The sequence below is a fragment of the Chlamydotis macqueenii genome, chromosome Z (genome assembly GCF_036417535.1).
Source record: "Chlamydotis macqueenii isolate bChlMac1 chromosome Z, bChlMac1.mat, whole genome shotgun sequence".
Taxonomy (NCBI): domain Eukaryota; kingdom Metazoa; phylum Chordata; class Aves; order Otidiformes; family Otididae; genus Chlamydotis; species Chlamydotis macqueenii.
Window position 1 is genome coordinate 41,423,647 of NC_141593.1, and position 21,420 is coordinate 41,445,066.

At 41.4% G+C, this 21,420-nt stretch overlaps 1 protein-coding gene across 2 annotated transcripts in view; it reads right to left on the reverse strand.

The window, feature by feature from the left end:
• The window catches only part of FRMD3 (FERM domain containing 3), a 142,948-nt gene that overhangs the window by 26,499 nt on the left and 95,029 nt on the right, over positions 1 to 21,420 (reverse strand). For both annotated transcript variants that reach the window (XM_086770995.1, XM_086770996.1), the window contains exons 7-10: positions 9,542 to 9,629; positions 7,665 to 7,753; positions 4,602 to 4,665; positions 3,544 to 3,632 (exon numbers count right to left, since the gene is read on the reverse strand). In XM_086770995.1, the coding sequence (XP_086627121.1) occupies positions 3,544 to 3,632; positions 4,602 to 4,665; positions 7,665 to 7,753; positions 9,542 to 9,629 (330 nt within the window). The remainder of the gene's footprint in view (positions 1 to 3,543; positions 3,633 to 4,601; positions 4,666 to 7,664; positions 7,754 to 9,541; positions 9,630 to 21,420) is intronic.

Below are 21,420 nucleotides of genomic sequence, written 5' to 3' on the forward strand. Positions count from 1 at the left end.
CTGCTGTTTCAAAACTACTATCCCAAGCCTTTACTTACAGATTGCTTTGGCATCAGTTTCATGTTTTGAGGGTTGTTATTCTTCTGCACTCCACATACCAACCATTACTGTTTTCCAATCTATCAGCCAGGTTCCTCTCCATTGAATATCACAACCAATCTTTATTTTACTAAAGTAGTCCTCTTTTAAGACCCACCAAAATTGAAACAGGCAAGCATAATTTCAGGCAATCATGCTAAAGAAATAACCCCACAGTAATGCCTTGAAGACATTTGGAAAGTAGAAAAAAACATGAGAGAAGCAGCCCTGGAGATACCAAGGTTGGAGAAGAAAGAGGGGGAGTAGGTGCTCCAGGTGCTGGAGCAGAGATTCCCCTGCAGCCCGAGGAGAAGACAATGGGGAAGCAGGTTGTCTCCATCAGCCCATGGAAGACGACACCAGAGCAGATATCCTCACTACAGCCCACGGACGAATCTGCACTACAGCAGGTAGACATGCCCTGAGGGAAGCTGCAGCCCCTGGAGAGACCACAGAGGAGCTGGCTCCTGGCAGGAGCTGTAGCCCATGGAGAGGAACCCATGCTGCAGCAGGTTTAGCCTGATGGACTGCACCCCATGGGAAGGACTCATGCTGGAGCTCTTTGTGAAGGACACTGGAGCTAGGGAAAAGTGTGAAGAGGAAGGAGCAGCAAGAAGAAACTGCTATGAACTGACTACAACTCCCATTCCCCATCTCCCTGTGCTGCTCAGAGCAAGATGGTCATAGAGGAGCTGGGAGTGAAGGAGTGAAGTTGAGTCTGGGAAGAAACAGGAGAGGGGTGTTTTTAATTTTATCTTTACTGCCATCGAAAAATAAAATAAGAAAGTGAGAAATAAATTAAATTAAGCTTCCCCAAGTCAAGTCTGTTTTGCTTGTGATAGTAAACAGTAAAATCTTCCTGAATTTATCCCAACACATGAGGTTTTTTGTCTTATTTTCTCCCCTTGACCTGCTGAAGAGAGGGAGTGAGAGAGAAGCTCAGTGGGCATCTGGCACCTAGTCAAAGCCAAACCTACCATAACCATGTATTTGTGACCAAAACCCAAACAGTTCATATTACAACCATTTAACAGTAAGAGTATACAGATGATCATAGAATCATAGAATGGTTAGGGTTGGAAGGGGCCTTCAAAGGTCATCTAGTCCAAGCCCCCTGCAAGGAGCAGGGACATCCCTGACTAGGTCAGGTTGCTCAGAGCCTCATCCAACCTGGCCTTGAACGTTTCCAGGGATGGGGCATCCACCACCTCTCTGGGCAACCTGGTCCAGTGTTCTATAACTCGCATTGTAAAATTTTTTTTCCTAAAATCTAATCTAAATCTACCTTCCTCTATTTTAAAACCATTACCCCTCGTCCTATCACAACAGGCCCTACTGAACAGCCTCTCCCCATCTTTCTTGTAGGCCCCCTTGAGGTACTGGAAGACCGCTATCAGGTCTCCCCGGAGCCTCCTCTTCTGCAGGCTGAACAGCCCCAACTCTCTCAGCCTGTCCTCATAGGAAAGGTGCTCCAGCCCTTTTATCATCTTCGTGGCCCTCCTCTGGACCTTCTCCAACTGGTCCATGTCCTTCTTGTGCTGGGGCCTCCAGAACTGGATACAGTACTCCAGGTGGGGTCTCACCAGGGCAGAGTAGAGAGAATCACCTCCCTTGACCTGCTGGCCACGTTCCTCTTGATGCAGCCCAGGATGCGGTTGGCCTTCTGGGCCGCAAGGGTGCACTGCCGGCTCATGTTGAGCTTCTCATCCACCAGCACTCCCAAGTCCTCCTCAGGGCTGGTCTCAATCCATTCTCCGCCCAGCCTCTATTTGTGCCTGGGATTGCCATGACCCAGGTGCAGGACCTTGCACTTGGCCTGGCTGAACTTCATGAGGTTGGCACGGGCCCACCTCTCCAGCCTGTCAACGTCCCTCTGCATGGCATCCCTCCCTTCCAGCTTGTTGACAGCACTACACAGCTTGGTGGCATTGGCGAACTTGCTGAGGGTGCACTCTATCCCACTGTCCATGTCACTGACAAAGATGTTGAACAGGGCTGGGCCCAGCATGGACCCCTGAGAGACGCCACCTATGACTGATCTCGTGACTTCGAGCCGTTGACCACCACTCTCTGAGAGTGGCCATCCAGCCAACTCCTTACCCACCAAGTGGTCCATCCATCAAACCCATGTCTCTCTAGGTTAGAGAGAAGGATGTCGTGCAGGACAGTGTCAAAATCTTTGCACAAGTCCAGGTAGATTATGTCCGTTGCTCGTCCCTTGTCCACCAATGCTGTCACCCCATCATAGAAGGCCACCAAATTGGTCAGGCACAATCCGCCCTTGGTGAAGCCATGTTGGCCGTCACCAACCACCTCCTTGCTCTCCATGTGCCTTAGCATGGTTTCCAGGAGAATCTGCTCCATGACCTTACCATGACATTCCTGTGAGTCTCCCTTAGACATCTTTACTTCAAGCACTAATTTCTCCCTTTTGGGAGGGAATTGTTTCTTATTTCCTATATTCATTTCCAGTAACACAAAATAAAACCACTCAAACACCATGTGCTATTTTCCTATTTGTATGTACTTCCACTGGAAAACACTTCCTGATAACATTTTTATTAATTCGCTCTCAAACACAGTACATGTTAACACAGAGAACTAACAGGTGTATTGTGCCAGCTCCTATTTCCTGTTTCTTCACTGAATATACCACTTGAATAGATTCTATTGATATATTATTGTATCAGTCTTGAAACAAAATCAGCTATCTTCTCCAAAATAAAGCAGGCCATTAACATCCATGTTAGAAGATATGTTCTTCCTACTTAATTATTATTTGCCCTTATAGCAGCCTCCTGGTGATGCTATGCTCCAACACAGAAACAGTATTTTTTATAAAATATGCAAGATACTGTAAGGAGAGACTAAGTAGCAAGAATAACAGCTCTTTTAGGGAATAGGGAAGAAAATATTCCTTTTTTCTTGTCAATTTACAAGCTTTTTTTAATTTAAAAAAAAAATAGATGGCTGGCATCTTTCAAAATATATCTAAGACCATTTTCTTTTTTTTTGAATCATTGTAGTTAATTTTTTTTTCAATCAATTCTTACTAAACCTTGGATTTCAAGTGGGAAAACATTAGCTACCAGCAGAAGAGTCCAGAGAATGAAGCATAACAGAATGTTTCCTCCATTCTCAAGGTATTCAACAGCAGGGCTAAAATTAACAACTATGTTCCCAGACACAAGTGTAGTACTGTGTCCATGCAACATCACACTACGGAACAGCAAAAACAGTGTGCTGGGAAAAAGTGTAAATATTCACTGCCAAAACCCTCCTGCCTCACTGAGATTTTAAACAATTTATTGTAGTGACTTGAAATAATATTCCCCATTAAATTGCATATTTTCTGGTTGCATTTTGAATTTGGTTAATGAAATGGAACATTTCACATTGAATCTTCTACTCACATGCACTTTTTTTTTTACTTTCAGTATAGATAATGGCTTCAGGTTTACGTACTTGTAAAAAGCCTGGTTCTCCACCCCACATTTCCAAAGATGCTTGCAGGCTGCTGGTGTAGAGGTATGAAACGACAGCACAGCCTTTTTCTAAATGTAAGGAAAAGAAAGCAAATAAAAGTAATGAAAATGCTGAATTATGAAAGATTGAAGTCTTGAACCGGATACAATGAAGATCAAGTTTTTGTGTGTAGCCTCAATCTGTGGTTCACCCACAGAAGTAGCTGTGCAGGCAATTCTTGCAGAAATAAAAAGAGGTGCTTGGCAGGGGCAGAGGAGACTTGTGGCTTGTAGAATAAATCTGTACGAACTGTCTTCAGGTCAAAATCAAAGGACAAAAGTCTCTATGTTCAATATTGAACAATGCACTGTTGCTGCACTACTTATCATCCACCTCTTCCTGTTCTCTATGTCCTATCATGAAAGCTTCCTTACAACCACCCAAACAGCTTCTGACACCTCTGGGTGTATGTCCTTCCTCCATCTTCTGTTCCTCACCTAGAATGCATTCAAAGCCATAATCTTGGGCTGTATCACTCTTCCTAGGGGAAGAACTGATAACAGCATGCTGTAGGCAAAAATCTCCATGATTTCAATGGCAAGATTCCAATGATAGGACTCCTAACTACCTAGGACAGACTCCAGCCTATTCAACTGACCAAGAATTGAGTACATGATTGAAATCAACCAAAACCACCTCACATTGATCCAAGTATCAATGCCCACCTGAATTTTCAATCATACTCAGATGTCACTCATGCTTTAGAGTGGACGGGTACAGCTTTAGTGCTTTAAAATCCAATAAAACTTGACTACACAGCAACCAGACACATGAGCAATCAACACAGCACTGCATGAATGTTGAGTGAAAAATGTCTTAGTTCTTTGCAAATTAGACATTCTTTTGACAACAGCAATATTCACATTCACTCATATTCTGTATTTTAGTTACAATATGAACAATTATTGATTGTTTAGAAGTTTGTTTAGTTAAAAAATGTTATGTTTTAATTGACTCCAGATCAAAAACAGTAGTTCTGTAAAAATATTAAACCTGACCTCTTTCTGAGCTCCAAAAACATAAAACGTCTTCCCTTCAAATTTCAGTTTATAGACATCACACCTAGAAAAAGAAAAATCATTTAAGTAGAGTGGGATGGTTTAGCCCAAGTCACCACACAGTTTCTCACCCCCTCCTTCCCCTCCCCAGCAGGAACAGGGTAGAGAATTTCGAAGGAAAGAAAACTTGTGGGTTTAGATGAAATCAGTTTACTAGAATAGCAAAGGAAAACAACAATAATAACAGATTATAAGGATACTAAAATATAAAAAATGAACAATGTATGTTTTCTCACCACCCAATGTCCCAATGACCAAAACAGCCCGACCTGAGCAGTGATCACGGAAACAAAACCAAGTGGCAAGCAAAGGAGCGAAAAAGGGGGCCAGCAAGGTAGAGGGAACGATGCCAGCACACAGGAGAGAGAGGTGGATGCCAGGAAGGCAGATACCCACCCTGGCCAAGCCCCACTTAAATACTAAGCATGACATTTATGGCATGGAATACTCTCTTTGGCCAGTTTGGGTCAGTTATTCTGTCTGTCTTTCTCCCAGCTTCCTGCATCTGCACATTAATGAGACTTGGAAAGCACGACGGTGTCCTTGGTCTCATTCACAACAACTCATATCATCAGGGTGTTTATCAACATTCTTCATACACACAATCCAAAACACACCAGCTACTGAGAGAAAAATTAACTCCATCCCTGCTGAAACCAGGACATAGAGGAAAAATATATAGACCTAGAAGTAAGAAAATCAACTTGCAAGGAAGTTTCCCTGATTCACAAAGTCAAGCAGGCTGTCAAATGACAAAGAGCCTCAACAGAAGTCTTAAAACCTTCAGCATAAAAGTATTTAATATTCTATTTTTCTTTAGAGCAGAGAACATAAGCACATAGTATTTCTTCTACAACTCTATGCACCTTCAAAGAATTAACTTTGGCTGCTGGAAAATGAAGAGGAAATTAAAAGTAGGCAGAAGCTTATGTTTATATTCTATTTATTACGCAGTTTGTAATTCCTCTTACATCTTAAAATCTTGGAACATCTAATGTAATTACATTGAGGGAAAGATAATACTCTCTCAGCCTGCATATGTTTCATAAGAAGGCACACAGTTCTCTAGATGCAGGCACTTTTTACCAGCAACATCTTATCTCTATCCTCATTTATTTGTGGTTTCGTATCACACATCTTAGTAACTGACTACTTACAGATAGAACACAAGAGGAAAAAAAATAAAATGTTTGACAGCATTTATTATTGGGGTCTTACCAGTTGCAAGCTTAGGTCAAAATTTAATTTAACCAAGGTTGAAAACATAATCTACATATGGAATAACATAGCACTATATAAAGGCAATACAATGCCTCTGCTTAAGCTGTAATGGAAATTTAGTCGTTAACACAGCTAAAATGGAGACAGTGTAGTTTCTCATAAACTTCTCTAAAGATTTTGGATGTCAGATGGTTGAAATGGGAACTATTCTGGGAATGAGGTAAGGACAATGCTATCCCTTAGACTTTATAACGAGTTTTGCTTTAACATTAAACAATAACAACAACAAATCATTCCAGTTGAGAAAGCTTTTCCATTGAAAAGGAAATCTCAACTATCAATTTGGATTTTACTGTGTAGTGCAAGTATCAGCTAATATCAGTTAAAGCTACTAGCACTCAGTTCTAGGTCTCAGAAATTAAAGCAGCAATACATGGCATTCAGCTAAACCTCACCAGATCGACCTTCCAACAGCCAGCACAACACTGAGACAGCTTAATGGCTTTTCTTCTATTACTCTTTCATATTTTATCTAGTTTACATGCCAATTGACTAAATTAATACACTGAGATCTCCAAAAGGACACATTATCCTTAAGTAACATGAAAAACTAAGTGCTGTGAAACTCATTTCCCACCATGGTAGGTACCTGCTTGGCAACCGCTATTCTCCCCTCCCTGCAGCATAGACTGATGTAACAGTTACGCTGTCCTTACGTCAAAAGCCCAAACCACCAAAGCACTGTGACTAGGGCTACCTAAAATTAACCCTAGGGAAACTACAACTACAAATCCAGGATCACAAATGGATGGTATTCAGCAGACATGCCCCTAGAACTCCACCGGGAACTGAGTCATACCGACAGAATACAGTGACTTTGTATCTCCCAGAATTTCAGGTTAGTCAGCTATGGAGGAGGTTTCTATGGATATGCAGCAAAGAGTCTAGCTCTATACAAAAGCCACCTCACCATTTCTTCACTTCCTTCCCATCTTCTTCCCACAAGACAGGCTGGGAGCACTGAGGTGGAGTAGCCACATCTAAGTAACTGCTCTTGGCATTTGTTTAGCCACAGGGCTAACGTGAGATTTATCAACGTCTGAGCGTGACTATGCTGACTCTGCACCACACTGCTGACAGCATGGCCAGCTGCTCCTACACCACTTGCGGGAGCTCGGTTTTACCTCTCCCTCAAACTTGGCTGAGGCTGCCCAATTAAGTCAAAGGTTTTACAGGAGCAGAAAAGAAAAACAAAGACAGACAAACCAAGGACAACTGTGTAAGTGTCCACTTCTTAAAAAAAAAGAAGCTAAAAAATAAAAATTCAAAGGCCTTCTCACCTCCTCCTCTGCTTACAAAATAAGCTCTTTTATAGTTTTCAAATTGAGGTTAATTAAATGAAGAAATAGCAACACTTATAAGAGTCAAATAAAGATGCAGGTGGACTCTTGTATACTCCTCCAGACATCTCTGCCAATAAACTTCATTGGTAATTCACAGCATAGTTGAAAAATCAATTTAGTGAATTCCAGCATTTGTGCATTATCTTGACTGATGCACCCTGTGGCATAATTTTCACTTGAGGAAGAATGAGATAAAATTATTATTATATATCTCAAACCATGACACCCTTTAAAACAGAAACATGATGAGGCAAGAGAAGGAATATTCACGTGGTTCTCCTTAAAGACAACAAATGCATGTGAAGATAGTAGGTAGAAAGGAAGACACAGGAGAAAAGAAACTCTTGCATATTAACTTACTCTTACTTCACAAGCTTACCATTTTAACAAATGAATTCTTTTGTTCCCCTGGAAAACCACAAATCCTGCAGCTGTGAATCCTAAAAATGTAGTCATCCCCGCTGAGTCCTTGAAAGAGGAAAAAGAAATACAATTTTCCCCTCATCCAATGAGGCATTTCTGACAGATAGTATAAACTGTTACTCCACTATAGATTACCTCTGTTTTTTTTTTCCTTTTTGAAATAAATTTTGCCTCCAAATTGTACACTTCTAAAGAACAAAGACTGCCCTTGACAATACAGGCCTCATTTATTTCTGGGCATTTAACGGAGTAACAGCATCCTATGCTTTTTTCTCCGTCTACCTGTAGCTGATGACAAGAAGGAATCCTTACGTATACTTACTGATTTTGTTGAAAATATAATTCTGTGTATGTCTCATTCCTAACATACTGACTAACTACAAACCAAGGATTCCTATCTGCCTCAACACTGATATTTTTAAATTTTGTTCCTCTGTGAGATGTTGTGTTGGCAGTACTGCTGACAGGCAGCATTTACTACAATAAGCAAGTACTCTCGAACACAAAGCAGAACATATTCCTTTCAAACAGGAAAGATATTTTTTAAAATTTTTAATTCCACAGTAAAAGTTCTGGCTCATAGTTTTTCAGCAATGATCAGATGAGTTTTGTATTAACTGGATCTCTTGTCCATCCCAAGTTCCAGACTCTCACCTCGGTAAAGTTAGTCAAAGTTATTGTGCCTTATGTTCCACCAATAAAATAAGGGGGAACAAAACAGTGATGCTCCCAGAGTAGCAGCCACAGCACTGGAAGGAGCACGTTATAAGAAGCTAGGGAAGCACCTTGCTGTGCAGTTCAACTTGCAGAAAACTGAAAAATTTTCCTTAAGCATGGGCCATGAACCCCTGCATGCCTACATGTGACAAGCCCTACCGTAGAGGTAAAGACGAAATTCTGAGCCAGTTTCGACTCTGTCCTAACTGCCAACATAGTGTACGGGATACCCTCTGAAAATTTACACTATAGTTTCAAACTAAAGTTTACTAACTCTCTGACATCACTGAGCTCTGAAGCAGATCCTGTATTTCATGGAGGAGCACCATTCCTAGCAAAGGCTATGAAGTCCAATGCAGCTTTATGTTAGAGCTAACTGTTTAAGGGTGCTCTCCACCAGAACAGCTAACTGGACAGCACTGCTGTTCCACCAGATGAGGTGGTATACAAGCCAAAGTAAAAGCAGCAGTTAAAACATGAAGCAAGTAACACTAAAAACAAACACTGCAGATTATGCAGATAAAACCAAGTAATTAAAAATGCAGGTGTAAGGGATAATCAGAACTGGTAACTAAAATCACCTTCTTCCAGAGAACCACAAAACAGCAAAGTAGAGCAATATGCAAATCCATATCCTGTTCTCCCCTCTGTACATTTGGTTTGCTGTTCTTCCTAAAATTTGCATATTTTGATGGTATTTGAAAAACTGACAAGGACTATCAATTTGTTGCATCTTCTGGATAGAATAACGCTGAGTCCTGAAAATCTTGGTAAACACAAAATATTTCACATCTGGTGTATTTAGAGAAACATTTACATTAAATGCAAAGAAATTACGAAGTATAATCAAAGCTTTTGTCATGACACTCTACTACGTTCTCCTATGATGTTCTGCTTCCTCTGAAGTGACTTTTCCTTTGACGGATGCAGAAATGTCAACTAGTCAATGTTTTTCCAAAGCTTAAACATGATGTGTAGTTCCAGGGCAAGTTCTTTTATAAATTACTCCCCATTTGTGCCTGATCAAAACTAGAGCTAAATCAATTCAACTAATGGCTTTTTACTAAATATTAGAAAAATAACATTTCATTAGATGTTAGTAAAAAGTACTGTTACCTTGCAAGGATGAGGATCAACACCATAAGTTTCCAAAGAATATGCTTTCAGGAGCAAGTTAAATTCAGCAACAGCTGGGCTCTGACCTCTGAAATTACAAAAGAAAGAGTAGTTCAACAGCAAAAAGAAAATGGGAGAAAAAGACTTTTTGACTGGAGATCTGCAGCACAAAGGAATTCCAGCCACTCCAGCTAGCAAGGCAACTTCATCAAGAGTCTGACTTTAATGCCTCTATGCGAATGCATGTAGAATGGGGAATAAACAAGAGGAGTTAGAGACATGCACACACCTGCAGGGCTATGATCTTGTTGGCCTAACAGAGATGTGGTGGGATGGTTGCTATGACTGGAGTGCTGGAATGGAGGGATACAGGCTCTTCAGGAAGGACAGACAGCAGAGATGAGGAGATTGTTACCCTCTATGTCAACAACCAGCTGGAGTGCACGGAGCTCTGCCTGGGGACGGATGAGGAGCTGACAGAGAGCTTACTTGTCAGGATTACAGGAAGGGCAGGGACAGGGGACACACTGGGGGTTTGCTACAGGCAACCTGACCAGGAGGACCGAGTGGACGATCTCTATAGACAGACAGGAGCAGCCGCACGGTCAGAAGCCCTGGTCCTCATGGTGGAACTCAAGCATCCTGTCATCTGTTGGAAGGACAACACAGCAGGGCATAAGCAATCCAGGAGGTTCCTAGAATGCACTGAGGAGAGGTGCTATGCTGGACCTTGTTGTTACCAAGAGGGAGGGGCTGGTGGGGAATGTGGAGCTAAAGGGCAGCCTTGGCTGTAGTGACCGTGAGATGGTGAAGTTCCAGATCCTTAGGGCAGTGAGGAGGGCACAAGGCCAGCTCACTACTCTGGACATCAGAAAAGCAGACTTTGGTCTCTTCAGGGATCTGATTGGCAGAGTACCATGGGATAAAGCCCTGGGGGAAAAGAGGACCCAAGAAAGCTGGTTAAAAAAAAAAATCTGGGCACCAACATCAAAGGGCAACAAGGAAAGCTTCTGTAAGTACATCAGAGACAAAAGAAAGATGGGGAAAAGGTGGGTCCTCACCAGAAGGAAATGGGAGACGTGGTTACCGGGAACATTGAGAAGGTTGAGGTACTCAATGACTTTTTACCTCATTCTTCACCAGCAAGGGCTCTACTCACATCACAAAAGTCACAGAAGACAAAGACAGTGACTGGGACAGTAAAGAACGGCCCACTTTGGCAGAACAGCAGGTTTGAGACCATCTAAGGAACCTGAAGGTGCACAAGTCCATGGGACCTGACACACCCAGACCATGGGACCCGATACAGCCACAGGTCCTGAGGGAACCAACAGATAAAGTTGCCAAGCTACTATCCCTCATATTTGAGAAATCATGGCAGTCTGGTGAGGTTCCCATTGACTGGAAAAGGGGAAACATAACCTCCATTTTTAAAAAAGAAAACAAGGAAGACCCAGGGAACTACAGGCCAGTCAGTCTCACCTCCATGCCCGGCAAGATCATGGAGCAGATCCTCCTGGAAACCATGCTAAGGCACATGGAAAGCAACAAGGTGACTGGTGACAGTCAACACGGCTTCACTAAGGGCAAACTGTATGTAACAAATTTGGTGGTCTTCTACAATGGCGTTACAGAGTTCGTGGATAAGGCATTGGCTGGATGGTTACACTCAAAGAGTTGCAGTCAACGACTCAAAATCCAAGTGGAGACCAGTGAAAAGTGGCAATCCACAGGGGTTGCTACGGGGATGGGCACCGTTTAACATCTTTGTCAGCAACATGGACAGGGGGATTGAGTGCACCCTCAGCAAGTTTGCAGATGACACCAAGCTAAGTGGTGTGGTTGACAGACCTCAGGGAAGGGAAGCCATCTACAGAGACCCAGACAAGCTTGAGAAGTGGGCCCATGTGAGCCTCATGAGGTTCAACAAGGCCAAGTGCAAGGCCCTGCAGCCAGGTCGGGACAAATACAGGCTGGGGAATGAAGGGATTGAAAGCAGCCCAGCCGAGAAGGACCTGGGGGTGCTGGTGGTTGAAAAGCTAGACATCAGCTGGCACACTGCACTCACAGCCCAGAAAGCCAACGGCATCCTGGGCCGCATCCAAAGAAGCATGGCCAGCAGGGCAAGGGAGGTGATTCTCCCCCTCTACTCCACTCCTGCTGAGAACCCAACTGCAGTGCTGCGTCCAGCTCTGGAGCCCTCAGCACAGGAGAGGCATGGACTAGCTGGAGCGAGTCCAGAAGAGGGCCAGCAAGTCCATCAGAGGCCTGGAGCACCGAGGACATCTGAGAGAGTTGGGGCTGTTCAGCCTGGAGAAGAGAAGGCTCCGAGGAGACCTTGCTGTGGCCTTTCCATACCTAAAGGGGGCTTAAAAGAAAGATAGGGACAGACTCTTTAGTAGGGCCTGTTGCGACAGGACAAGGGGTAATGGCTTTAAACAAAAAGAGGGCAGATTCAGACTAGGTATAAGGAAGACATTTTTCACAATGAGGGTGCTGGAACACTGGAACAGGTCGCCCAGAGAGGTGGCTGATGCCCCACCTCTGGAAACATTCAAGGCCAGGTTGGATGGGGCTCTGATGAGGGGACTAGATGACCTTTAAAGATGCCTTCCAACCCTAACCATTCTATGATTCCGTGATTCTATAAATGCCTATAAAACGAGGAAAGCATAGTTTTTACTGAAATACAAACTATTTCAACCATGTTCTGTTTATAATGTAAAGATAGAAAACTTTTCACGTGGTTTTTCCTGCTGAATTGTATAGTGCCTGATGTTTTCAGTTAAATTCTCACATTTTTTTCTCAACCTTGAAATAACTACATGTTATGCAGTTAACCAGAGTTATCCAATATCCTGCAAGTATCTGATGTCTTTTGGTATACGCACAAGTCTGCCTGCATATAAAATAAACCTCACCATCTTTTTTTCCACAAACTTTTGCTCCCTAACTCATTTAAGAGGATTGTGCAGATTAACAAACATTCCTTCCAGCCCAGGGTATAAACACAGCAATCATATTACACTGTCTACTCAGATGTATGCCTAATTATAGCATTGCCTGTTACCATCATGATAGCTCAGAATCTGTCAGCATTTCCATTATATGCCCCTATTTTTAGGGTGTCTATAATCAAGCATGAACATACACTTTCAAGCCTGAAACATGGCTTGCAAGACTTGAGTTCTAAAGTTTTGTTATCTGATTTTTGCTCTTTCATCTCCTGCTGTTACAATAAGCTCTTAACACAGATCTACCACGTCTGCTTGTCAGTGAACTGTATTATTTTATTTATGCATTTGCATGATTGGAGTATGTCGTTCTGATAGATAATATGATTTTGTGACTATGAGCAGTGCTTAGCACCTTTAGAGAGCCAGGCCTCATAAACGCTTCTCATGCAAATTTTCCAAAAACTGAGCCATAAACAAATTTGCAAGAAACACAGCAACAGTCATAATTTTTTTTGACCTTGCATTTTGGGGTCTATTCTTACACTGTGACCAATAGCATTTGGGAATGGGCATTCAAAAACTACTCTCTGCACTGATGTAGAATAACTTCCCTCTAAGTCTGTTATCCCCCACAGCTAGAAACGAACAAGCATTGACATATGAGACACAGTACCCAGCCCAAAGCTCAGTTTAACAAATAAGACAATGTTTAGTACACTTATGGATGTCAAACACCATTTTGAACCGACCAAGCTGATGCCCTGTGGCAGTGTGTCAATAACCTTTTCTGATACATAGTTTTAATTCATGCTCATTTATACTTCACTGCTCATTGTCTCCCAGTCAATCTCATAATACTTCTTTGGCTTCTTCCTTACGTCTTTCAGTCCTTCTTGATACTGCACTCCTTGCACTTTATTTCAGATCTCATTTTTGTTGATATTTCATTTTTAAATTAAAAAATCATATGACATCAGAGGAGAAGTGCCCTTCTTTCTCCTTCCTTTTTTGGTTTCTTTCTCACCACTTTCCACTGGAGAAGAACATGTAAAGTGTAGAACACCAAAAATTAGAAATGTGCATTTACACAGCTAAATATTTAAGGGGAAGACAGCACAAAAGCAGCAAACAAACCAAAAATGCATACTTTGCACAATTACCTTCCTGATGGCTCTATTAAACTGTTTTTCTCCCTTTTCAGTGCTAATAAATCACAATTTTAAGTGTAATCACAACTGTAAGGTCATAAATGAGCCTTAAAAAGGCAATAAGTTTGTTTTGTGTACCAACTAACTGCACAGCACAGAAGAAATTAAGTAACTTGACCTAAATTACTTAGAATGCTTATGTCACATAGTGAAAAACCAAACAAATAAACAGTTTTGTTGCTTATTGGAAACTGGGCCTTAAGAAAAATAAGATCATAAAATGTGTCTTTTTCCCACCTCCCTTTGCCAGCACAAAGGAAAGTAGTCAGTCTTCTGGTTTGAAAGGACCAGACTAATAACTGGAACAACGTGATTTGGGGATTTTGGCATTTCCAAAAGGTAAAAAAAAAAAAAATAAATTGCAATTATTTTTAAAGAGACATATTAAAATGAATGATCAAAGGATTAATATTGAAGCCTTAGCAATTAAATTTTCCTTATTAAATAAAAATGTAACTATAGCAAAACCTATAATCAAAGTAAAGATTTTTTTATCAGTCACTGATTTAACACTAGCTATGTCTTTGATTGGCTTTGTTAAAAAGTCTTAAAGCTTTCTATATGCAACAAACAGCCTTACACAAAAATGTAGTTTCCTCACTTGTGCAAGTGTTTCAACTAATGCCTCTTACAATGAAAAAACAGGGAATACTTAGACAATACATCTTTGTCGTTTTGTAATTTAGTTCTCTCAGGAGATTCAGGAGTCTCTCTCAGTGCATTCACTCCTTTTGATCTTATATGACCTACCAAATTTTTCAGCATGTATTCAGCTTTAAATAGAAGATGTACTCCCTTTCCACATGTTGCAGCCACTATAGCACCCACCTGCAGCATGTCAAAGGTTGTGAACAGGACCAGTGAAGAAACCATTACACAGAAAAGCTTCTGTATACCACACAAATAATAAAACGTTGATCACTTGTGAAATTAGAGCTCTACAGTTATTAGCTAGGAATCAATTATTCAACCTAGGAATCAATCAATCTAAAAGATCCTAATAAAATTTTAATGAAAGAAAGACTTTTATAGAAGACTGAGAAGTCTGCAATATGCTCTGCTTCTTCCTTTAGGCTCCTGAGAAGTACACACTAGAGGATGTAATGAGCTCTGTTTATTCCCCACAGGGTCCCCAACTCTGAAGCACTTCAAAGGCCAGGAAGCTCAACAAGGAATACTTCCAGGGTGTGCCACAGCAATGATCTATTTGTTTTGCTGGCTGCCCACACCAATTCACCCTAGAGTTTTCTCTCCTTCATACCTTTCATTTGAGGTATGTATCTGTTACACACTGAAGTAGTGAAACTTAGTGAAAGTCAAGGATGAGATAGCACAGGGTTGAGCTTTAATTCCTTCTAACAGAGAAGACTATACAGTAATAACAGTGAAGAAAAAGCATTTGCTTCCTGAACGACCTTAGTGATGACTTCACCTATCTTTTCCGATTCTCTTACTGACTTACAAAGTGCTGTGAGATAATATTAACATCCTAATAATAATAATAAAAGGCATAATTATTGTCCATTATTGCCTTACATCTATGTCAATCAAAGTTACTTGCTGCAGAATACAGTATCAACACTGTACCCGAGCATGCCCCATGTACAATTAATTTCTGGGTATCTGTGGTCTGTAGGGTGTTTCTGTGTCATTAATTCAAAGAATAAATAAGGATAAACATAATGATCTGTCCTCTGGAAACATTACGTATTCATCTCCATGCACACCAGGGAAAAGTGCCAGCCATAAAACTTTAAATAACGTAAGCTTAGTCTCCACCAAACACCCTTTGCCCTGTCCTGCAACTGTGGACGTACTTCACCGAAATCTCAGCAGAGACCACTGAGACTGTTTCAAGAAGGATCTGCATCTATGAAATATTCTCCTTGTTGCATCCCAGAGCTTCTACAGGACATTCCTCAGCAGAACTGGGTTATCTGGGTTTCCTTTCAACCTAAAAAAAAAAGTCAAAATTCTGCACAGAAAATCAACACATTTAGCTACAGTATATACTGACCACAGAACTGCTTACCACATGGCTGAGGTTTTGCTGTTGTGTCTTTAAATCTTTTTGCAGGTGGTTGAGACTCCAATTGCTATACAACTGCAGTGCTAAAGGTCTTGAGTAGTTTTTACTTTTCCCTTAAGCTTGGGAGATTTTGCAGACCATGGAGATGTTTTTAAATACAGTCTGCCTGCTAGTATTTTTAGTCATGATGAAGGTGCTAAGAAGGACTATGTGGTACTGCAACACAAATCTGCTACAATTACCAGTGTTTCAGTGGTACTGGAGACAATAGCACAACAGTGGTGATAATTTCAAAGAAAAGCACTGAACGAAGACACTAGTAAGCGAAATTGTGTTGTAGGCTGTAGCTCAGTTTGTCAGAATAGCGAGGCAAGGCTTTGCACATTGCCCAGGGTGCAGCACTGCACCCCTAAGAAATGCCCCAGCCACCTGCAGGGAAGGAGCAAAAAGCCTTTAAATGGGTCTGCACGTGAAACGACCTTATCATCTGGCAAGTAGGTGAACTGCTCATATGTTCCTGGAACATGTAAAATTTAGAAAACTGCAGAACACTAAAATATCAAATTTAACATTGTTTTTTTCTCTCTCAGACAGATAGAATTCTAGGATGAGAAAAACCTGAACAAACACTTTAAAACAATAATAAAATTCTTTTACTGAGTCTATTAAATGCTTATGGGCTTAATTTTACACCATGCACACTGTAATGACATGTGCCACTAACATAACTCCTTCTACCAGAACATTTCAAATTACTTCAGAGATCAGACTGAGACAGTATCTCTGAAATGTGTGGCTATGTATTTGTATTTCAACTTTACTTCATAAATTGATGCAGTGACGCAGACAGCTTTAAGCCTATTCAACAGACAGAATACATTTACAGAACAGATGCAGTTTTAATTTACCTATTATTAATGTAAAGTCTATTCCTGTAACACAGAGACATCTACTGAGATATCTGGTTTTAGTATCACAGTAGATTCATCTTTCTGGTCCATTCACACCTGGTCGATAAAGCCTTCTAACAAATGAAGAAGAGGTGGGGATGGAGGAGAGCGGCACAAGAAATAGGTCCTTTCAGCTGATGAAGAACTCCCTACATTGCAGAAATTCACACAGACATCTGAATTCAGCAATATGCTAAATATGCAGAACCTGAATCCAAATCTCACCACGAAACAGGCAACAACTAGCTTGGTAGAGAAAGTAGCCACATTTGTGGATCATGATTATGATCACTCTTCCCGGTAGTGGCGGGGGTGTGGGAAAGGAGGGGTGTGAAGCGCACGCATATACACATACACACAAAAAGTACCTTTCCTAAAGCTAAAAAATGATCAATGTTGCAATAAAAACAGCCACCTTTTTCAAGTCAAGATTATCCTTTCTAGTGAATACTTCCTGAAATTTCCATTAAAAGAAAAATCACATGTATTGATGTATCTTTTCAGTTTTTAATCGTATCACACAGACCTTTTGGAAGAGAGGAGTGAAAAGACACCTGTTTTGTCTGTGAAGATCCTTTCTGTAGGTTACTGCTACAATTGCATCTTCCATTAAAATCATACAATCTTAGAATGGTTTGGGTTGGAAGGGACCTTCAAAGGTCATCTAGTCCAACCCCCCTGCAAGGAGCAGGGACATCCCCAACTAGATCAGGTTGCTCAGAGCCTCATCCAGCCTGGCCCAGGGATGGGTCCGCCACCACCTTTCTGGGCAACCTGTTCCAGTGTTCTACCACCCTCACTGTAAATAATTTTCTCCTAATATCCAATCTGAATCTACCTCCCTCTGTTTTGAAACCATTACTCCTAGTCCTGTCACAACAGACCCTTCTGAGAGTCTCTCCCTATCTTTCTTATTAGCCGCCTTGAGGTACTGGAAGACCGCTAAAAGGTCTCCCCGGAGCCTTCTCTTCTCCAGGCTGAACAGCCCCAACTCTCTCAGCCTGTCCTCACAGGAAAGGGGCGCCAGCCCTCTGATTATCTTCGTGGCCCTCCTCTGGACCCTCTCCAATAGGTCCACGTCCTTCTTATGTTGGAGACTCCAGAACTGGATGCAGTACTCTAGGTGGGGTCTCACCAGAGCGGAGTAGAGGGGGAGAATCACCTCTCTCGACCTGCTGGCCATGCTCCTCGCTCAGGTAAAGCTTCTCCTCACCATAAAGCTTCCGGAAGTAACTGGTCCATGCAAACACCAACCCAACAAAATAGCATTTCACTCTTACCACTTCTAGTAAGTGCATTCAGAATTACATTTCCTTAATTTTAATTGGTTTTAAGCACACTTCTGTAAGAAAAAAGTGGTTCAGAAGAACACATCTTTGATAAAAGCAATGCACACATAATTCTTCAGAGATGAGACTAGGTGACTAGGAGAACCTGTTACTTCAAACTTCTAATAAATATATATTCCATACATCTCTCTAATTCAGTCAAATTACAACTGATAAGAATTATGGAGTGAAAGAATACATCAGGAAAATAGAGCAGAATAGAAACAAACACATTATTCACCTATTACAGAAAACACAAAGGAATTGCAATACTAGACTACTTAATTAGAGAGAACTAGACAATTCTGAAGTTGCAGTAACATAGAAGAGAAGAGAAGAGAATCATTAAGGTTGGAAAAGAACCCCTAAGATATCAAGTCCAACCGCCAACCTAACACCACCACTCCTACTAAACCATGTCCTGAAGTGCCATGTCTACATTTTTTTTTTATATCTCCAGGAATGGTGACTCCACCCATTCCCTGGGCAGCCTGTTCCAATGCCTGACCACTCTTTCAGTAAAGCGTTTCCTAATAGCCTATCTAAACCTCCCCTGACACAACTTGAGGCCATTTCCTCTCATCCTATTGCTAGTTACTTGAGAGAAGAGACCAAAACCCCTCTCACTACAACCTCCTTTCAGGTAGTTGTAGAGAGCAATTAGGTCTCCCTTCAGTCTCCTCTTCTCCAGACTAAACAACCCCAGTTCCCTCAGCTGCTCCTCATAAGACTTGTGCTCCAGACCCTTCACCAGCTTCATTGCCCTTCTTTGGACACACTCCAGCAACTCAACTTCCTTCTTGTACCGAGGGGCCCAAAAATGAACACAGTATTCGAGGTGCAGCCTCACCAGTGCCGAGCACAGGGGCACGATCACTTACTTACTCCTGCTGGCCATGCTATTTCTGATACAAGCCAGGATGCTGTTGACTTCTTGGCCACCTGGACACAAAGTTGTTGTGACGTGTGCCAACACACAGCCTGATGGATAAATCTAAATGCCTACACTAGGAAACTGTAAATTGGTCATCATGGGCTATCAAGGCTGAAATGAATCATAGAATCATAGAATGGTTAGGGTTGGAAGGGACCTTCAAAGGTCATCTAGTCCAACCCCCCTGCAAGGAGCAGGGACATCCCTGGAGGACATTCAGTGCAGCCCAGGGCTGTAACATAGGGGGGACTCCAAGCACCTGTCACCACTACCCGCCTGTGAACTCCCACTACACATCATTGTCCTCCTCAGCTCTGCAAAGTCCTTGGTATACTTTGAACAGCTGAGAATTACAAAGACTTTGGCTCGTTAGGCCTGGAAGTCAGCTATCCCTGCTGTAGCCCAAGTCCTGCTCTTTTCCAAACTCCCCACTCCCCTCCACGTATGCCTGAACACATCCTCGGTCCCAAGCAAAGCAGCTTCTGTCTCCTGTAATGTGACTTGCAAGTTTTGGAGTACATCGTATGTCTATGCAATCAGACTCCCTTTGTGTATACGAGGACGTTAGATAGCAATGTGATTACAGTAGTACAAGAAGCTAAATATAAAGCATAGATGAGTGTGCTGCCAGCATTAAATACATAAAAGCAGATAATACATAGTTTTAATTGCAAGAAGCTCTTAAATGAAATACAAGATTCACCTTATTCTGGACTTGCTGAACAGGAATTTAGTTTTAGGATTTTAAATGTATTCCACAGAATACAAGAAGTTGCATTAACCTTGGATCAAACAATATTAACACCCACCAAGAGAAGCATTATCTAGCAACCACTGTCAAGTCTTCTAGGACAGCCTCCCAGAATATACTCAGTAACACTTGTAGTTATGCTTGGCAGTGGTTCCACTGACAGCGTCTGCACAAGAGCCGGAGAGCCAGATCAGCAGAGACCGAGAAACTCTGTGCTCCTGCTGGCAGAGCCTGAGCACCTATGGTAACCGATCATATGGTGTAGGGAGTACAGTAAGAGTTAGAGCAGAAAAGGAAAGTTAAAAGTGCTTAAATCCCCACTGAGTAGTTACAGTGTAGAAAATGCAGCAAGGAATAAAAATATTATACGTCTTTCAAATAAAATATACACAACAACTCCCATTTAGTTTTCATCAAAGACAAGCATTGATTTGCTACTCTGGTTTTCAAGAAAATACTACCCTTCAGCTTAAAAGTTTAAATTGGTTTTGAGGTAGTTAATAGCAGAACATGGCAGTGATTTCACACCCTCAGAAGAAACTTCTTCTCCCAAAAGATGTTCTCCTACATACGACTTTTGCAAAAGCTGGAGTATTGGATACACATGACGGAGATGACAGACAATTCAGTAACACTTAAACTTGTTGAGCCTGTATCCACCCTGGCCATCCGAAGCAATAAGAACTAACTTGCCTTTACCTGTATGACATCAGCCTGGGAAAGAGGCATTTGAACAGGTCATGTAACTCTATAATTTACCAGGCAAAGTTAATGTTTGTATAGGGCTTTCAGACAAATTAATGGCTGTTTACATAATACTTTCATATAAAATACATGGCATAGTACTTCATATCAGAAATAAGTAAAAATGAATCATTAGTTTTCAGCTGGGATACAAAAAAAAAACCAAAAATCTTTATTTTCAACCACTGAGTCCCTTCAAAAAAGAAAAAAAGCCAAAAAACCTCATATTCCTGCAAACATGAATTCCCTTGATAGGGATTTATGTATATCTTCTCTTTGGAAATCTCTATATTTTCAGGTGTCTGGCCTCAGGGAGCTCTGGCTGACAGGGATCTTTCACAAGCCAGGGAATTTCATCAGAGCAGCAAATGTTCTGCTAAAGGATATAAGATTTTATATAAATTCATAGGAAGGAATTTTTGCCCTGGAAGAGGGAGAAAGGAATGTGACTGCATTAAAAACATATAAAGTCTTATTTGGTCATCTGAAGCAAATCCCCCAGTTGTAGTAACACAAAAGTCTGCACCAGTACTGACACAGGTGCGTATGTATTTACAAAGTTCATTCTTTTGTAAGAGGAGTTCACAAAATCCAGTAGCCACAGCTAGAAGCAAAACTGGGCCAGCTACTAATGCAAGTTGTCCAAACAAACAAACAGTACTAATTCTGCCATGGAAAAAGTACAACTGCTTTGAGAACACCTGAAAGTCCCAAAAAGTATATTAAGATTACCTGGGTGATCTTTCACATAAAAACCCAGTAACCCTAGTACTCCCTCCTGTTAGGTTTGAAGAATTAACCTTTCACTCAAATTTCCTCTCCTCTACCTAAAAGATTTCATGACTCTGCTTAACCTCATTTGATGGTTTAGTTTTGTTTTGTTTTTCCCCAAATCTATACAGAATTCTTCACTACATTTCTGTTAAGCTTGAGGCTTTTGATCACAGAAATAAACAGGGCTTTATACACTGAGCACAG